Below are 18,595 nucleotides of genomic sequence, written 5' to 3'. Positions count from 1 at the left end.
CAGGAGTGTAGCACCATGGAACTATAACCCCTTCCATGGTAGCACTGTATGCAAGGGAGAAGTCATTTGATCATCAGCACCCCTCCCTACTCTCATATTTCTCTATCATATGTATTCAAAATAATTCACATTATGTTAACAGTAAGTCGTAGCATGGATGTCTCCCCTAATATGTCCATGGTCCCAGACACCAAATAGATAAAGATGTTTTCCACTGTATGGAAAACATAATTTATTCCTTTCTTTACAGATATACAGTTCAACCATCACCAAACAAATGATGATTAAATAAAAAATGTGAATAATGAATGAAGGTAAAGACTTTGTCCGAACCCTGCATAAACTAGGCTATAAAAGTCAGCATGAGCTACAAGGTGAAAACTTTGATTGGCTATTCGAAGTGGATGGAGTGGCGGATTTCTTGCACTGGTTTTGTGAAAATCTCAATGAAGATAACTATGTTAGCAAAAAAGAACTAGAAAAGTAAGATTATGTTGCTGTTCTTTCCCCTGTAAATATCATATGTGTCACATTGAAATTAGGCATCATCTGGTCAAACATTTTATGAATAGAAACTGGAAACAGTTATTTTAATTGCTTTAGTGAAAATATTTTTTGATGTCAAAGGTCCACGCTCTTGCTGCTGTGGAAAAATAATTGGTAGTTTCCTGGAAATTGACATCGCAATAGAATATGTTGTTATTTCTCATGTTTTGAGTGCAGTCATTTAAGCCTGGTATAAACACATGTTTTGATTTTATACCAGACATCAAAGTTAACAATGTTTTACATTATTCATATTTTGTTTCTAATGAGTAAGTACATTGTATGTTTTAATTTTTTCCCCTCATGTTTCAATAAAGTACTAGTAGTATCACAAACTGTAAGTAATCTGTGTGATAATAAGTTTCAATGTAATTATAGTAAATAAGCTTAAAGACGAGGAGTTGTCCACTTTAGGTGATGGGGTCTCAGTAGGTAAATAAATACGAATGAAAATGACAGACTAGACTGTAAGATGTGTCATGTCACTCTGCCCTCATCGATGTGTGAGGGCATCCCATCACGGCATACCTTACTGTATTTACATTCCTAGCATTTAGAATGCAGTCTTGATTATACCACGTCATTCTGACGATTTAATCATAGAATTTTCACCTTTTAATGTTTTGTTAGATTTAAGGTCATCAAATCATCTGGTAAAGTGATACTAGAAGGACAAGAACTACAGGATGCATTACAAGACATACAGTCAGCTGATGTACACTTAACAGATGACAAACTAAGGTAAGGAAAACTTATCCTACTTAATAAACGATAGCACAATGTCACACAAGCACTTCGTTTGTTTAGGGGGAGGGGAATTAGGCACAATACGATTGCTGAACTTTGGCTTAAATGAATGAAGTTTGTTTATTGACCCTGTGTTTGATTGTCCCTAACTTTTTTGTAATGCAATCACTCAAATAACTACAACAATGACAATGTAGAATGAACCTCTTTCTGTCAAAATTAATCAAAATATAACTCAGTTCCCTGCAAGTTCAGAACATTGAACATTGAAGAGAGCGTGAAGTGAAAATTCATTTTTTATTATTTTATTTAATGATAATGAGCATTTAGGTGTCATGAATATGTATGATTAGCTGTTACATGTGAATGTCTGCTGATAACCATGAGATGTGTGTCTATGGCAAGGACTTTTACTAAACTACGAACGAAAAACAAGTTCCAAATTGATGTTTCTCGGCAAGCACATGCAATTTATATAATGTAATATCATGGAATGACTCCAGAACCCAAGGTTTATGGAAATGTCATGGAAAATATTCCAGAACCCAAGGTTTATGATAATGTCATGGAATGACTCCAGAACCCAAAGTTTATGAAAATGTCATGGAATGACTCCAGAACCCAAAGTTTATGAAAATGTCATGGAATGACTCCAGAACCCAAAGTTTATGAAAATGTCATGGAATAACTCCAGAACCAAAAGTTTATGAAAGTGTCATGGAATGTCTCCAGAAGCCCAAAGTTTATGAAAGTACCTTTATTTCGTGCAGTGGTATTTCATTTAATTTTAAGCAGACCTCAAAGTTTGAATAGTAATATAGAATAATGGCATACATGTAAGAACTCATTTCTTGTGAGTTGGTTTGCAGAATGTCATGTAATGATCAAGATAGATTGATAGGTAGCATTCTGTATTGTGGCATCTTCTCAATACCAACAAATGTAAAAACATTTGCCAAGAATGTTGTTAAAAGGAATGTGAATTCATTTTGAAATCTTTCTAATTTTAGAGAAGAAATTGCTAGGTTGGAAAGACATAAGAAACAATGTCAAGAGAGGAAGGCCAAGTTGGTTCAACACAGGAACAAATTAAGGTGAGACATTAACATTATACGTCTGTCGTCGTTCCCCCCCCCCTTTTTTTCCCCCCCAAATTTCAAGACTTTTAATGGTTTCAGGTTAACTTCCGACGCTGATACGTTATTGAATGCAAAATTTTGCTAACAAGGGGAGGGGTACAAACTGATGCAGTATTTTGCTGAAAGGGGGAGGGGCTCAAACTTATACTGTCTTTTGATAAAAAGGTAGAAAGGTAATCCCTCCTTTGGAGTGATATGAAGCTCTTGGAAAAGTTTAGCTGATTTGACAGCATACATACAACTATGTAACTATATACTTTGTTATTTTAAGGAAATGTGAACATAGTTTACATTGTTTCCATAGAAATGACAAATGTGATTGGTCACCCTTGACCTTTTCATAGTCATGCAAAATGTGAATATTACCAAGGGACATTCTTGCAAACCAGAGCTGCTGTTACAGTTTCTTCTGTGACACTATGAAATAGCCTTTGGGCAGTGCCATAAAAGAGGCTATGGCTTACGACAATGTTAACACAGATATTTATCTCTTCCTTTCTCTTTTCATGTTTAGTATGCACCATACTGCCATCAGTCACAGACTTGCCAAGATGAGTCTTGTAGAGGCTTCAGCTAAGAAAGAATTACATGAACAGAGTGAGAAAACACAGACTGATAATTTGCAGGTAATTATTATGTCATATTATGTCACAGGCTTGATATAGGATACTGTTATGTTGTTGTCTCCAAAACATCCTCTAATTTTATGAAAAAGAAAAAAAAGATTTACTTTTACATATTAGATACCTATATTGTTACAAATATATCAATAGTTTGTAATGCACCAAAATGCTTGGATAAATCATAGATTTTAACACTATTTGTAACAATTCACCTGTACAGATAAGCCTTCTCAATAATTTGTTAAAGGGGCACAAGCTGACTGTTTAGGCATAATTTTTACTGCATATTTAAAAGGTACTCACATTTCTGCACCTACTGAAGCACACGTAACCACCTCTTGCAATTGACTGAACTCGAAGCTGGTGTTAAGATATAACTCATAAACGACGATGTAATTTATGATACATATAAAAAAAATGTGCATAAAATTCCTACTAATCAATCTACTGGTTTAACAATACAATGCATAATATTAAATTGAAATATTATGCATTGACAGTAACATTACGCTGGAATATTTCCTTATTCTGTGTGGATATTGCATTATGCATTGTTCTTTTCTTTGTCTCCTTTCCTTGGTAGACAAACATAAGTTCGGAGAGACTGTCTAAAGGAGTGTCAGATCTATGTGGATTATACACTCAATCTACACCCAATGCCACCTACAACAGGGCCTGTCATGACTTAGAAAATGCATATTTCTTGTCTCAAGTATCCCTTGAGATGTATTTTAGAGAAGAAGAAGTATTTACACAAGAATTAACCAAGTATACTAAAAAACAGTTTTTTAAGGTAACATTTGTTGTACACTTATCTTATACTTTTGGTGAAGATGCAAGTCATTGGGGTCAGTTATATAGTCAGAATTAATAATCTTTATTTATACTGGATAGTTCTTTAAGCATATAAACACTTGTCTCCCAAGAAGTCCAGTGAGGGCCATCCCTCATGGGTTCAGTGTTAATGCAGGAGGAAACCGAAGTGCCCGAGGAAAAGCTGCGTTGTTTGGTAGCATCAAACTGAACGACACTCTTATTACTTACAGCGTTGTAAAAACCCTGAATGGGTTCGACCCTGACTGCAGTGGTAAGAGGCTAGGCAAGTGGTTTAACCACTCAGCCACCAACAACCCTAATTAGCAATCTAGTTAAAAACTAAAATATTCTATGTTGATAGATGTCCTTTTGTTGTTATTCTCAGTACTTGATTCTGATCTGAATTATTTTGACATCTAATTGAACCAGTGACTTGCATATTTACCAAACTTTTCATTTCACTTTAAGACCGAGTTTATCATCTAAACTGTCGTCTAAAATGTAGTTAAACTGATCTGGCCAGCACCCAACAGCAAGCTTAGCTTTATGGAGAGGCCATGTGATTTTAAGCAAGTTTTGATTGTCGTTTTGGGTTTGTCTTGCTTACAGATTTTTCTCTTAATGATTTTTTTTTTTTTACTCTTAATGATATTTTTAATGTTATTCATATGAAAATCAGATTGTTTTTATCTTGTTGACTTTTGTCTCATTTGATTTGATTTGACAGGATATTGGTCAGATAGCCGGTGGATCGGATATGTCAAGCTACAGTTTTCTAGATGTAAGGAGTCCTACCGGTGTAATTCTTCATGGGGAAAATGAAGAAGTTTTTAAACGAGAATGTAAGGAGTTGGCACGCATTCAGTCAGAGTAAGTCACAAGATGAAAGTGGAAGGATACCTTATAGAGTAACTATGCTTTAACGAAAACCTGGATGTCAAATGAGAATCTCAGTGATGTAGAAAATAGACAGAAGCCGGTTAAAACAACTGACTGTCAGTGATAAATTTCCGGCTTTGAAAATATTTATTTTATTGGTCCCCAAAACTACGACATTTTGAGAATTTATGGTAAAATATTTTAATGCTTTTGGTTGCTATCGAACAATTAATCACTAGCACCAACAAATGTAGACTAAACAAGTCGTAAACCGTCGAACATTGTTTGAACATAAATTGCCATGTTTAGTGTGTAGTATGACGTTTCTTTTTCAAAATCTGCCTCAGAAAAAATATATCCCAGTTGCAACCAGTGCAGGTGTAAGCTTTCACAGCTACAATTACAATACATTGTTATGTAACATCTCTCTTAATTTTGTGGGAAAATGCTTGTGATATAAGGGGTTTGTCACTGCTTGCCTTTGACTTGTATTGACAAGGCCCCTTAGGTCACTCAAATTTTCCTATGCTGAACAAAGCAAAATATTTGGAGAGTGATATCTGAATACATCCATGTGGTTGAACGCATGTGAGTTGTAGATTGTGCAACATTACGATAGTTACCAATTATATGCATCATAACTGATTTCTTGGTTACATATATACTGTCACTGTTTCTGTATCAGGTACCCTGTTGGACTCTACAGAAATATAAAGGCACAGGTTCAAAGTCAAAGCACTGAAGCAGCTCTCAAATATTTAGAACAGAAGTCTGTAACTCTACAACAGAATTCTAACCCTAGGACAGAGAGTGAATTAAGGTAGGTGTTCTTGGAGTCATCGTTGAGTATTGTAGTTTGTGGGTTTTAGGGTTGTCCCTCATGGTTCAGTGTTAATGCAAGAGGAAACCATATTGCCCTGGTAAAACCTATAAAGTCAAACTGACCAACTCTTCTTAATCACACAAGCTCAAAAAGCATATTTTGTTCATTTAGGACAACATCCCCATCCCCTAAAACAAACGTTCACAAGTGCAACATGGAAATGTTTATATATGATGTAAACAATGATGGAAGTTGTAGCAGTCACACCACTACTATCAGTGCAATGTAAAAACATTATAGTAAACACATCAAAATACTACCGGATACTTGGTATTGTATTTGTATTTGTATTTGCATTTGCATTTGCATTTGTATTTGTATTTGTATTTGTATTTGTATTTGTATTTGCATTTGCATTTGCATTTGGATTTGTATTTGTATTTGTATTTGCATTTGGATTTGGATTTGGATTTGGATTTGGATTTGGATTTGGATTTGGATTTGTAGGGTGAAAGTGTGTCTTTGCATCTGTGTGTATATGTAAGTGTGTGTGTGTGTGTGTGTGTGTGTGTGTGTGTGTGTGTGTGTGTGTGTGTGCATTTGTATTTATGTGATATGTATTTTTATGCGTATTGGTATTTATATTGTATTATTTTGTGATTGCAGACAACAATTGCATGAAGCAGAGACTAAGCTTCAACATGTTAAAAGAAGAGCAACTATGTTGAATGAAATGCAACTAAAATCCCTGGTACATAAGATAGGAGAGTTACAGACAAGTAGAGTACTAAATGGAGACTATGATTTACAGATTGCAAGACAAGATTATTTTACCTACAAGCAGGAACAAGTTAGTAGACAGTGGATCTTATTCCCCAATACTTTTCTTTGTTCTGCCAGGGAAAATACAAGTGACCTAAGGGGCCTTTGTCAACACACGTCGCTGGGTGCGTAGTGACAAAATCCTTAGGTCATGAATATTTGCCAGCTGAATGAAGAAAAATTATCATAATTATACCAGCACCAGTAATATCTAAGAAAAATTGGGGAAAATAACGGGAACTTTAAACGTTTTGACACATATTTCGAACACAGCAGAACCAGTGACGTAGACATGCATTGTTGTGACATGAGTTGTTGTGATGTAGAACAACCAGGGTATACATTGCATGTTTATGGCTTGTGCATGGTATAAAGAGTAATCAATTTGTGCAATGTTTTCACTACGTTATTCAAATTTACCAATTTGCCATACCACTGGCACACTGCAATAGCTAGTGACACCAAATATATTTTTCCCTCTCCTTTACTATGTGGTGAACTCACGCAACAAAACACTGTTTATCAGCAATGGTGCAGTATGTTAGTTTGCCCTCCCTCCAAGCCAATTTGATGCACCACAGGTACACTGCAATATCTCTGCTTATGACATATCAAAATTTGGTTTTCCCCTATCCCATAGTTATGTTACTGTGCGGTGAGAGTCTCACAAATTCCAACATTTTGATCCACAACAGAACAACATAGAGGGCGCCAGTGATTATATGTACTGCGTATACTAGTATATCATATTGTAACAACTATGCCAACACAGTGAATTCTTTGCTGGTTGAATTCAACATTTTTACTGGGAAATCATTTGTACTAAGTTTTTTTGTGGCACCAAAACACAGAAAAATGTCAGTGTTGATTACTACCAATAATCCTCTTTATGAATACCTCTATCATGTTGCATCAACACTGATTTACCATGAATTAGTTTTATTAAAACTTAGTGTTCATGTATTGTGTAGTATATTTTGTTAACTGACTTTTAATACTCAACAATTGGACTTCGGTTACAGACGGTTACTCTTTATAGACACCTGTAAATTACAAAAAAATTAACTCCTCCATATCAATATTCACATCCAAAATGAAAATAAAATTGATATTTTAATAATTCTTATTGACATAGTGATATCATTATATTGTAGGTTATGAAACAATTGATTGTACAGAAGGCTAGAAGTGAGTTTTTAACCATGTCGTTTGAAGTTGAAGAGAAAAAACACAGACAAACCCACCAGTTGCTGAGTGGAATATCCAAATTCCTGAAAATGAATCAGCAGTCATTACAATCAAGAATGGTATGGTATAGTTGCATATCATATGGAATAATTTTTCTTTTCCTGTAAATAAATTTCTTAGCCAATGCATTCCATCCAGACAACTTAGCTCCTCCTTCAATATCTTATTTTTTTTTGCCAGTGCATGAGGGCGCCCTTACATTGCATCCCTTACTTAATATGGAGATGAATGAGGGCACCCTTACATGGCATACCCTATTTTTTGCCAATACATCAAGGTGCCCTTACATGGCATACCTTACACACTAGAAATGTAGTTGGACATGTATTGAATATTTTAAATTTTAATCTTGAAGATCACATTGTTATGAGAAATAGTAAAATCAATAATTCCACCCAAAGATGTGACATTATTCTGATTAAGACCATGGTTGTACAATAATATTTTTTTTCTTTATTGGTTTGTCAGGTCATGATGTCAGAACCATCCCTATCACCATCAACGACACTAAAACAAACTATAGACTCACGGGACAGATTTACAATAAGACTACATCAAATTATTAGTAAGTAGACTGTCATTGGTTGGTAGTGACTGAGTAAGTAGACTGTCATTGGTTGGTAGTGACTGAGTAAGTAGACTGTCATTGGTTGGTAGTGACTGAGTAAGTACACTGTCATTGGTTGGTAGTGACTGAGTAAGTACACTGTCATTGGATGGTAGTGACTGAGTAAGTACACTGTCATTGGTTGGTAGTGACTGAGTAAGTACACTGTCATTGGTTGGCAGTGACTGAGTAAGTACACTGTCATTGGTTGGTAGTGACTGAGTAAGTACACTGTCTTTGGTTGATAGTGAATGAGTAAGTACACTATCATTGGTTGGTAGTGACTGAGTAAGTACACTATCATTGGTTGGTAGTGACTGAGTAAGTACACTGTCATTGGTTGGTAGTGACTGGGTAAGTACACTGTCATTGGATGGTAGTGACTGAGTAAGTACACTGTCATTGGTTGGTAGTGACTGAGTAAGTACACTGTCATTGGTTGGTAGTGACTGAGTAAGTACACTGTCATTGGTTGGTAGTGACTGAGTAAGTACACTGTCATTGGTTGGTAGTGACTGAGTAAGTACACTGTCTTTGGTTGATAGTGAATGAGTAAGTACACTATCATTGGTTGGTAGTGACTGAGTAAGTACACTATCATTGGTTGGTAGTGACTGAGTAAGTACACTGTCTTTGGTTGATAGTGAATGAGTAAGTACACTATCATTGGTTGGTAGTGACTGAGTACGTACACTGTCATTGGTTGGTAGTGACTGAGTAAGTACACTGTCATTGGTTGGTAGTGACTGAGTAAGGGATAAGATCAGTTGCTCAATGTGGGATAAAAAAAAACTAAATTGTTTTACTGGGGGTGGGGGGTGTTGAGCCATTTCAATTCTTATCGTACAAAATAAATTTTACTTTTTTTAAAGGAATCTGTTTTGTACTCCTAAATACAAATATTTCTTTAAAAAGTGTCATCAAATTGAAAAATGGAAGAATCTTCACCATAGTAAAGGCATGGCACTAAAATACAGTAAAGTGTCAATAAAAGAGATATTTTTCATTAAGTGGATAATTGTTGTTGTTTATTTCAGTGGATTCTGAAGACCAATCACAGGATCAGGTACACTTATTCCTGAAATATGCCACATTGATTGATGGTGCCAAAAAATTGACCAATCAACTTGCAATGCTAAAGAGCTCATTGACATCAAGTGGAACTAGCAGAGATGATACACTCGCATTACTGTAAGTTATATGTAAAATGTCACCCCTGTTATGTGTAAACTATCACCTCTGTTATGTGTAAACTATCACCTCTGTTGTTATGTGTAAACTATCACCCCCGTCCCATTGTGTGTGAAATATTGCCTCTGTTGTTATGTGTAAAATATCACCTCTGTTGTTATGTGTAAACTATCACCCCCTGTCCCATTGTGTGTGAAATATTGCCTCTGTTGTTGTGTGTAAAATATCACCCCTGTCCCATTGTGTGTAAAATATCACCTCTGTTGTTATGTGTAAACTATCACCCCCGTCCCATTGTGTGTAAAATATCACCTCTGTTGTTATGTGTAAACTATCACCCCTGTTGTTATGTGTAAAATATTGCCCCTGTTGTTATGTGTAAAATATTGCCCGTTGTTATGTGTAAATATCACCTCTGTTATGTGTAAAATATCACCCCTGTTGTTATGTGTAAAATATTGCCCCTGTTGTTTTATGTAAAATATCACCCTGTTAAATGGGGCTACAATGTTGGTTTCTGTCTGTACATCCATTAACAGCTGTGTTTCTGACATGTGCAGGCCAACTACATTCAAATGTTGCTATGTCTTTGACAACTTTTTTCTGTGCAACAGATATGTATTCTTTAGTATCTCTTTTCGATATTAAAGGCCAAGTTCAGATTTAGATTAAATGTAGGTGTGGAAAAGATTTATAACCTTTGATCCAGAACAAAAGAATGATCCTGTAATCCTTATGATGCCACTGATAACATAACACTGATGTGGGAACGAACCTGGGATTGAAACCCTGGCCTTTAACATGATTTATGTCTTTTGCTAAGATTTGGGAACCACAGTAACAGAGACAGCAAAGGAGCTAAAATTTGCTCAGATTTCTAAACTATTTACCATCAATTTGAAGGGGAATCCTAGTATGTAATACAGGTAGATGGTACCTTCTTACTCATTAACAAAAATAAAGTATGAGTTACATTCTCATTCAACTACTTGAATAGGTAGAAAAAGCCATTACAAGCTGAATTGAAAGTGAGATAACAACCACAACATGTAGACCGTGTAAATACACAGATTATTATTGTTGGATTAAACCTATCCTAAATCCCAGTCTCTCCTATTTTTACTTTATTTTCCTTGTCTAGTGAGTGTTCGTTGAATGAATGTGAAGAAATGTTATATTCAGATTCAGCTACCAAAGGAGGTTTTCCACAGCTATGTCCACGTGAGATCGCACAGAGTATCACTCAACTCACTCAATTATTGGATGGTTTAGAAGAAAAGTTACTAGAATTCATATCCACAATTAGTGCCAAGCACAAGGTAAGAAGTCACCAGACTAGACTAGACTAATTGAGATCAAAGTAATGATATGGTGCTCACCAGATAGTTTTAACCCGATAACTTCTTTGAAATGTACATATTTTTCTTTTGTTTGTTTTTTGTTTCTGGTGAATGAACAATTCATTTCAATTCCAAACATCAATTCTTCAACTTTTTGAGCCCCAATATAGTACATTTATTTCTAAAACTTAGACATCAAACATTATGATTACATCAGTATTTTTAGTCTAAGTTAGTAAACATGCAATTTAAACAAGAAGTTTAGTCAGGCATATTTCTGCTTTTAGCACACATGTATTAGTACTAGTGCAATCAACTTATGTGTGAATTTGAGTGACAAAATTGTACCTTCAAGTTGGTAACTTACTTATTTAAAGAATCAATATCGTACCTGAAGCATGTTCGGCTATTTTGGACTTTTCCTGCAAGGGTTTATGGGTATCAAGACAAAATGATTGTGATAAATATGATGTCATCACAAGGTTTTCCCATAAACCTTTGCTAGAAATCCCCATAATGGCTGTACACATGTCAAGTGCAGTAGGGCTTCTTTTACAAGATTTCAAAATTGAATAAGTTACCAACATGCTATTTTATCACCCAAAAATCCTATAGATATAAGTTGATAGCAGTAATCAATACAAGTGTACTAAAGGTAGTAATAAGTCTGACTGGACTTTTCCTTTAAGTTGATAGCCGTAATCATGACAAGTGTACTAAAGGCAGAAATAAGTCTGACTAGACTTTTCCTTTAAGTTGATAGCAGTAATCAATACAAGTCTACTAAAGGCAGAAATAAGTCTGACTGGACTTTTCCTTTAAGTTGATAGCAGTAATCAATACAAGTGTACTAAAGGTAGAAATAAGCCTGACTGGACTTTTCCTTTAAGTTGATAGCAGTAATCAATACAAGTGTACTAACAGCAGAAATAAATCTGACTGGACTTTACCTTTAAGTTGATAGCAGTAATCAATACAAGTGTACTAAAGGTAGAAATAAGTCTGACTGGACTTTTCCTTTAAGTTGATAGCAGTAATCATTACAAGTGTACTAAAGGCAGAAATAAGTCTGACTGGACTTTACCTGTGAAAATTACAGTTATGGACTGTAGAACTTTAACATGAAAGGCACATTTATGGCATCGATACATACTGCATTATTTTGCCTAATATTGCTGTCCCCATTCCATTGCAGACTTTGCAGAGCAACAGACTCCTGGCCACGGAAAGGAACCTGTTTGTGTATTTCTTCACAAAGCCAGCAAAGCTGAGACAATTACTGGCAGATCTAAGTGCTAGAGTGCAGGCCAGTAAGGTATCCTGAGTCTGAGGGACAATGGAAATGAAGAATACAAGTATGACGCCACAACAGGACCGTGTACATGTATTAAGTACTGGTGTCTGCACGCACAAATGACACTTGCTGTTCACTGTGTCAGCCAAGCTTATAGTAGTAACAGTGAACTTTGCTTCTGCACACTTTAATGTAGTGGGTATTGTGTAGGCGCGCACACACCCCCTGTTACTTAACAACAGTGAGTGATTGTATAATGGGTCCAACAAATTGGAAACTTTTAGGTGTTGACCCCCTGTTAATTTGACACAGCTAGATGATTACAAGGTTTGCTAAGGATTTTGAAATTTTGTATACATGCTTCCATTGTTACTTGGCAATATAGAGTAAGGGATTTTACGTCTCCTTGCTGATCTTACGAAAGATGCAAATATGCCTAGCAACAACTGTTGTCAAACATATGAACGCGGTCAAGCTTTCCCCGTGGCCATGTGTGATGACGTTGAGAACAATAGTATTGCTTAGTGCTTGACACTTTTAGCTTGACTTACATGGTTGCTATAGATGCAATGACTCGTGTAGGATCTCATGAGATCTGCCGCGAGACGAAAAACGGCTTATTGACGTTACAGTTTTGTCTAAAAAACAGTCTGGTGAACACAAACCATTAATTTTTTTCCCTGAGACTTTGAAAATATCACTCAGTAATAGCCAGGATGTCTGTCTATTTGCATGAGTGTAACTACAATCAATTAAGTTTACCAGACACAGTACTTTCATTTTATCACAAACAGTTGGTGTTATCCCAAACAACAAACACAGTGTCTGAGATGTTACTCAAAAACAATATCTTGACATAACACATGAACCATGTCTATGAGTGTTACATTCTATCTGTACCAAATACAACAAGTAACACTGAAGTAAAGCACTTTTTCTATGTGCCACACTTGTTTATACCATTCATATCAGGTGTAAAAGTTTACTCTTTCAATTGGTTTATTTACAAGCCCTGTCTTTCTGATGTGGTAAATTAGTGAATGAAACGGTATACTTTTACACTTGATATAGATGCTATATATGATTGTGGTACATACAGAAATGCTTTACTTTGGTGTTATGGGTTGTACTTGATATAGATGCTATATATGATTGTGGTACATACAGAAATGCTTTACTTTGGTGTTATGGGTTGTACAGCTATCATTGTTACAAATCAGTGATGCTTCCAATAAGTGGCACAGTCAAAAAAAATGACAATGTGCTCAATTGTAATGATGGTGTGTGTACACTCACTGTATTTTAGCTCAGTCATTAGTGGTCTGATATTTTAGACAAAACTATGATATAGGTTGTAGTGTGAAGTGTACTAAAATTTGGTTCAGGTAGTTAAAACTTTGTGGGGTGCACCCACCAATATAGACTGGCAACATCAAAAATTCAAGATTAGCTTTGAAAAGTAGAGTTCTTCATGATCATTTCAGCCATAGTCGTTCATATTATATTTGAGAATGTAAATTTCAATGTACTTGTCACTGTATATTTTTCCTATAAACACCTCAACTACTAGTATAAACAGTGTGTATGGGGAAACTCTTTGCTAAAAGTAGCCTCCTACACCTCCAAACTTATAATATATGACTGCACATTTTATCTAAATTACAAAATGCACACAAGCAAATTTATACATTACCTACATTTAACAAGTACTTTGCAAAATTGAGAGAGAGAGAGAGAGAGAGAGAGAGAGAGAGAGAGAGAGAGAGAGAGAGAGAGAGAGAGAGAGAGAGAGAGAGACAGACAGACAGACAGACAGACAGACAGACAGACAGACAGACAGACAGACAGACAGACAGACAGACAGACAGACAGACAGACAAATAAGAAACCCACCAATGTAAAATAATTTTGAAGTTGTGGCAGTCAAACTTTTATTGTCACTCATAGAGTGCTCTAATTCATAAACTGTAGTAGTTACTAATTTAATTAACTCTGGCAGCTAAAAATCTTACGGTTTTGAAAAATATACATGTTTTAATCATTTTTTCATCTCCCTATAAAATAAAAAATATCATAGGTACTTGATAGACTCTCTCACCAGTCCTTAGGAGCATCACTAAAAGGGCTGTTTTTGTAAGTACCGATATCTAGGCATAATTATGTACTCAAATATCCTCATACTGTGGGCTCTCATTGACTACATAAGGCTAATTATTCATTGACGTGTTACTGCGATGTCTCGGGGGATCACAATAAAATGGCCTGGAGCATCGCAGCAACATGTCAATATTATTAGCCCTATGTAGTCGATGAGGCCAATAGTACAAGGATATTCGAGTACAATTAATGCGCAGATATTGGTACATACAAAACAGCCCATTTAGCGGTGCTCCTGAGGACTAGTAAGAGAGTCTAGGTACTTGAATGTAAGTCTCTGTCCCCTTTGATATCGTACAGTCCATATTGTATTATGGACTGTACTGTCCATATTGTATTACTTTAGCATAACAACCATAGAAAAGAACATGAATTAAAATTAAAAAGAGAAAAAAAAACAGGAGCAAAGTACATTTAAAATAATTGATGCATGCATACTGTGAAATACTTCATTACATCTGTATTGTGTTTTTTTTCGGATTTCTACATCAATAGAGGTGAAATTTATTACTTGATGTAATGCTGTTGTCACCATCAAAGACATAAAAAAACTGAATAGGGTAGTGCTGTACAGTCAACTACAGTCGTTGATGCACCTCTGGTTTCTTGTGTGTGTAGACGTAAAAGTTGTCTACAGCTATGCAGCAAATGTAAATGTTAACGTTCATCTTGGTGATGTTATATGAATTTACCAATCCACACACCCAGGAGTAAAAGCTTTTCAAAGAAATGATAAATAATGGCCAACACAGATTACTGACATACTTTCTACATGAACCGTATGTCTTCAATCACACCCCATGCTGGTATTATACAGATATTGAAATATGAATTATGATCTGTTTTTGTACATATTTTATTTCTCACTGCCAACTTCTATATTAACATATTGATTTCCATTAAATTAGATACATTTTACTTAAATCTGTGTGTGTTTTGAGTCTTTTCGGATCTCTCAGAGACTATCGCACAATGTCACACAATGTCACACAAGCTCAATAAACAGAGCCTCTTTCATTTAGGGGGAGGGGTCTGGCATCAATGCAATTGCTGAACTTCATTTCACACTTCTAACCACCTTTCGAAAACTTTCATGCCTTCAGTAATAACAGTGATAACAGATTCAGGTTATAAGTTACATCAACAAGCTTTAAATGACTACGATCTGAATTGTAAAGATATTGCCTATGCAAATTAGACATCACAATTTTGTTATGGTTGGTGTGTGTACCAAATTATATAAAGTTTGAAGTTTGCATTCTAAAGATATTGGCTACTTACCGGAAAAAAAACACTATAAACATGGGATAATAAAGACATACCCATTGCCAAACTTGCATTGCAAACTAGTGGGTCATGGTGTTCCTGGATGATAATTATCTGTTTAGCGCCCCCAATGGCCAAACAATCCTTCTACCGCTTCAGCTCTCGTAGTAGTCCAGAGAAACTATACCTTGAATCTGAAGATGAAGATGTGGGGTTAGAGCACAGCGGGCAACAAACATGTAATTGATAGATTGAGTGATTGATCAATCAAGCGATCGATTTTTTGACTGATTCCCATTAGTCGGATCAGTATATGTTTACACTCTGCGCAATATGTTAATTGGGTAATTAGCCTGTGAGTTTGATCTTGGATTAGCACTCTACTAACATGACTAATTAATGCAAAGCTGGTAAACTCTGATAAGACAGAGATAACAGTAGAAAATAGGGGAAAACAATTCGAGAGGAAACACTATTTTAAAACTTTCTTTGAAAAATAGAGAAAATAATATTAGAAATCCGGAAAATCACGATAACAAAATTGACTATTCTTCCTTTTCGAGTCCCTATGCAGGATGGCAGGTTTAGTCCATCTCACCCTTGCTAGACTAGACTAGATTAGGAAAAAGTACACACTGTGTCGCCCCTTGCCAGTTGTGATAATGTTGTACACGTTCAGATGGGGACACACATATCATGCACAAATAAGCCATACATGGGCAACATTTCGTTTGTTACAGCCTGTAAATGTTTACCATTTCTTTTAAATGTGCAGTCACTACTACATCCATGGTGCAATAGTGTGACTTATTTTGGGATACTCATTCCAACTTTTTTCTCCGTTATTAAGTGTTCTCTCCGTAATTTTGGCAAACTATTTTTCATTGGTCTGGGCCGAACTCTTGCATATCCTCTTCAGACCATGGAGACTCCCCTTGCACTTCCATGCTCAGACCTCAGACCACGACATAATTACTCCAAGAGTGGTGTGAGTTCAGACATACGGTTTATGACTTTGCTTGCTGGATTGGTTTACTTGAGCTACAACGCGGTCAACCCAATTCACACCTTCTAAATCCCCTTTGTCTTACACTATTCATTACTGGTAAGACTTCGGCAGCAACACATAATATACAAGGAGCTGGTTATCATCCGCTGTACAAACTTTAATATTAGCTGCGGTAGAGGACTGTTAATCCTGCACATGTCAAACACTGAGACAACATTTTGACAGCTAAAGGGCATAAACATGGAAGTATAACCCACATAACTTTGTATAATCTCACAGCACATAGCAAAGACTCGCAAAACAGCTTTTTACTGGGAAGGAGACTCGATTTACTATTCCTCATGAACTCCAAATCCAAAGTCCAAATCTAAGATTTCACATGAAAAACCCAGCATTTAAAACTATTCAGAATCCCTAACACCTCCTTTAAATAGTTGGCATGCTACTCTTTGGATAGTCATCATCACATGCTTATTCTTGGTATTATAATCGGATCAACTGTATTAAATTATGTCAAGCTGCCTCAGAGCTAATTAATATATACTATGCCATTATTTGGTATAATTGTCAGACTTCACACCAACTCTCTAAATAATATACATACATTAACACCAAGTAATTCAAGTTTAAAGTAAGGTGTGAAAATATTCATTATTAGCAACATGGTGTAATTCAAGTTTAAGTAGATTTCCTGTGTACCATGGGATTATGTACTACTAAACTCTCTACTTTGTGACTTTTCAATGCTTTGTAATATGCGATGTAACCAGTTTACTTCATAATGATCATATCACACACAAGTTGCAATTGGTGGTGAGGAGTGGCGTATGTACACTGACTTGGTGACATGAATTAGACAGTACATCTTTTGTACCTCATTACCTGGATGTATTCTTTGTTTCAACCATTATTGGGTATATATTCATGGGTCTTGTTCACCAGACGTATTTGTTCACCAAAGCCTATGGTGTGCTTTAGTCATTTCGGCGCTACTGAGCAGAACATTGTTATGGAAATCGGCGCTATAGAAATTTGATTGACCGATCGATCGATTGGTTGGTTGGTTGATTATTCGTGGTCTCGCCCTTATAACAGCTTAGAATGCTGAGCTGAGGTGACATTCTGAAGTATCGTAGTATGAGTTTCTGAGGGTGACAGATCATTAATTTCGCTCCAATTTCAACTCGTCAACTCGCCCCAATTTCAGCGCCATCGGGTTTCTGATTGTTTGTTATATTTTTCAGGATCTTAACAATAAAGATTTGGTTTTCCTACCAAAACAAGGGAGCGATAAACCGTACCAAACAGAAAAATTAGTATATATCCAATACAGTCTTTTTAAGACGTAGTATCGTAACGTCTTTTATAACTAAAATACTTGCACACGTAAATCATATTACAAAGATCTGTAAATTACTTTCCTACGTGATTTTGAAAAGAGTGGGAAGAGTTGAAGTTGGGGCGAGTTGAAATAGGGACGAAGTGAATCGCAATTGTTTCTGATACCCATGTTCTATAATTTATGAAGTTGATATGTTTGTGAGGGGAATTGAAACTGTCGCAAATCAATATAGAAACCATGGAACATCGTCGCAAACCACGGCCTCTTTTACGGCACCATCCAAAACGCGTTGTCAACAGGTATTTCGCAGTGTCGCGGAAGAAATAACAGTTCTGTTTGCGAGAATGCCGTTGAACCGATGTATTATCTCGCACATCCACATGTAAAAAGGACTTGAACTGATACTTGTATCTGTATAATAATCCCGATGCTACTTACTATTCTTCATCATGTTCTATGATTATGGCCGCAATCTAATTTGATTTTAGAGAAAAAATGTGAGAAAGTCTAACTCAAAGTATTACAAAAAAAACCCCGTGAAAATAAGTAGTGGCTAAAATTCCTTCTTGTATATAAACAAAGTGCACCAGGATTAGAAATGGGTATTAAGGTAAGTCTTTGGGAAATAGTTGAAGACTGTAAAATCGCAAAATTTTCTGGTGGCACTGAAAAATATCTAAGTTTATGGTAAACACGTATTGCAATGAAATGTACGAAGTGAAAAGATGCGAAGTCATATGATGGGC

At 35.8% G+C, this 18,595-nt stretch overlaps 1 protein-coding gene across 1 annotated transcript; it reads left to right on the top strand.

The window, feature by feature from the left end:
* The first annotated feature begins 304 nt into the window (after positions 1–304).
* Positions 305–12,105, top strand: LOC144436914 (HAUS augmin-like complex subunit 3). Its single transcript, XM_078125779.1, has 13 exons — positions 305–483; positions 1,177–1,287; positions 2,304–2,387; positions 2,947–3,058; positions 3,639–3,848; positions 4,599–4,741; positions 5,436–5,570; positions 6,240–6,423; positions 7,550–7,702; positions 8,112–8,208; positions 9,288–9,441; positions 10,583–10,760; positions 11,977–12,105. Exons 1-13 carry the CDS (start codon positions 305–307, stop codon positions 12,103–12,105), a joined length of 1,869 nt encoding a protein of 622 aa, XP_077981905.1.
* The last annotated feature ends 6,490 nt before the right edge of the window (positions 12,106–18,595 follow it).

Source organism: Glandiceps talaboti, chromosome 6 (assembly GCF_964340395.1).
Source record: "Glandiceps talaboti chromosome 6, keGlaTala1.1, whole genome shotgun sequence".
Lineage (NCBI taxonomy): Eukaryota > Metazoa > Hemichordata > Enteropneusta > Spengelidae > Glandiceps > Glandiceps talaboti.
Note: the sequence above shows the minus strand (reverse complement) of the source record. Positions and strands in the feature narration are given on the sequence as shown.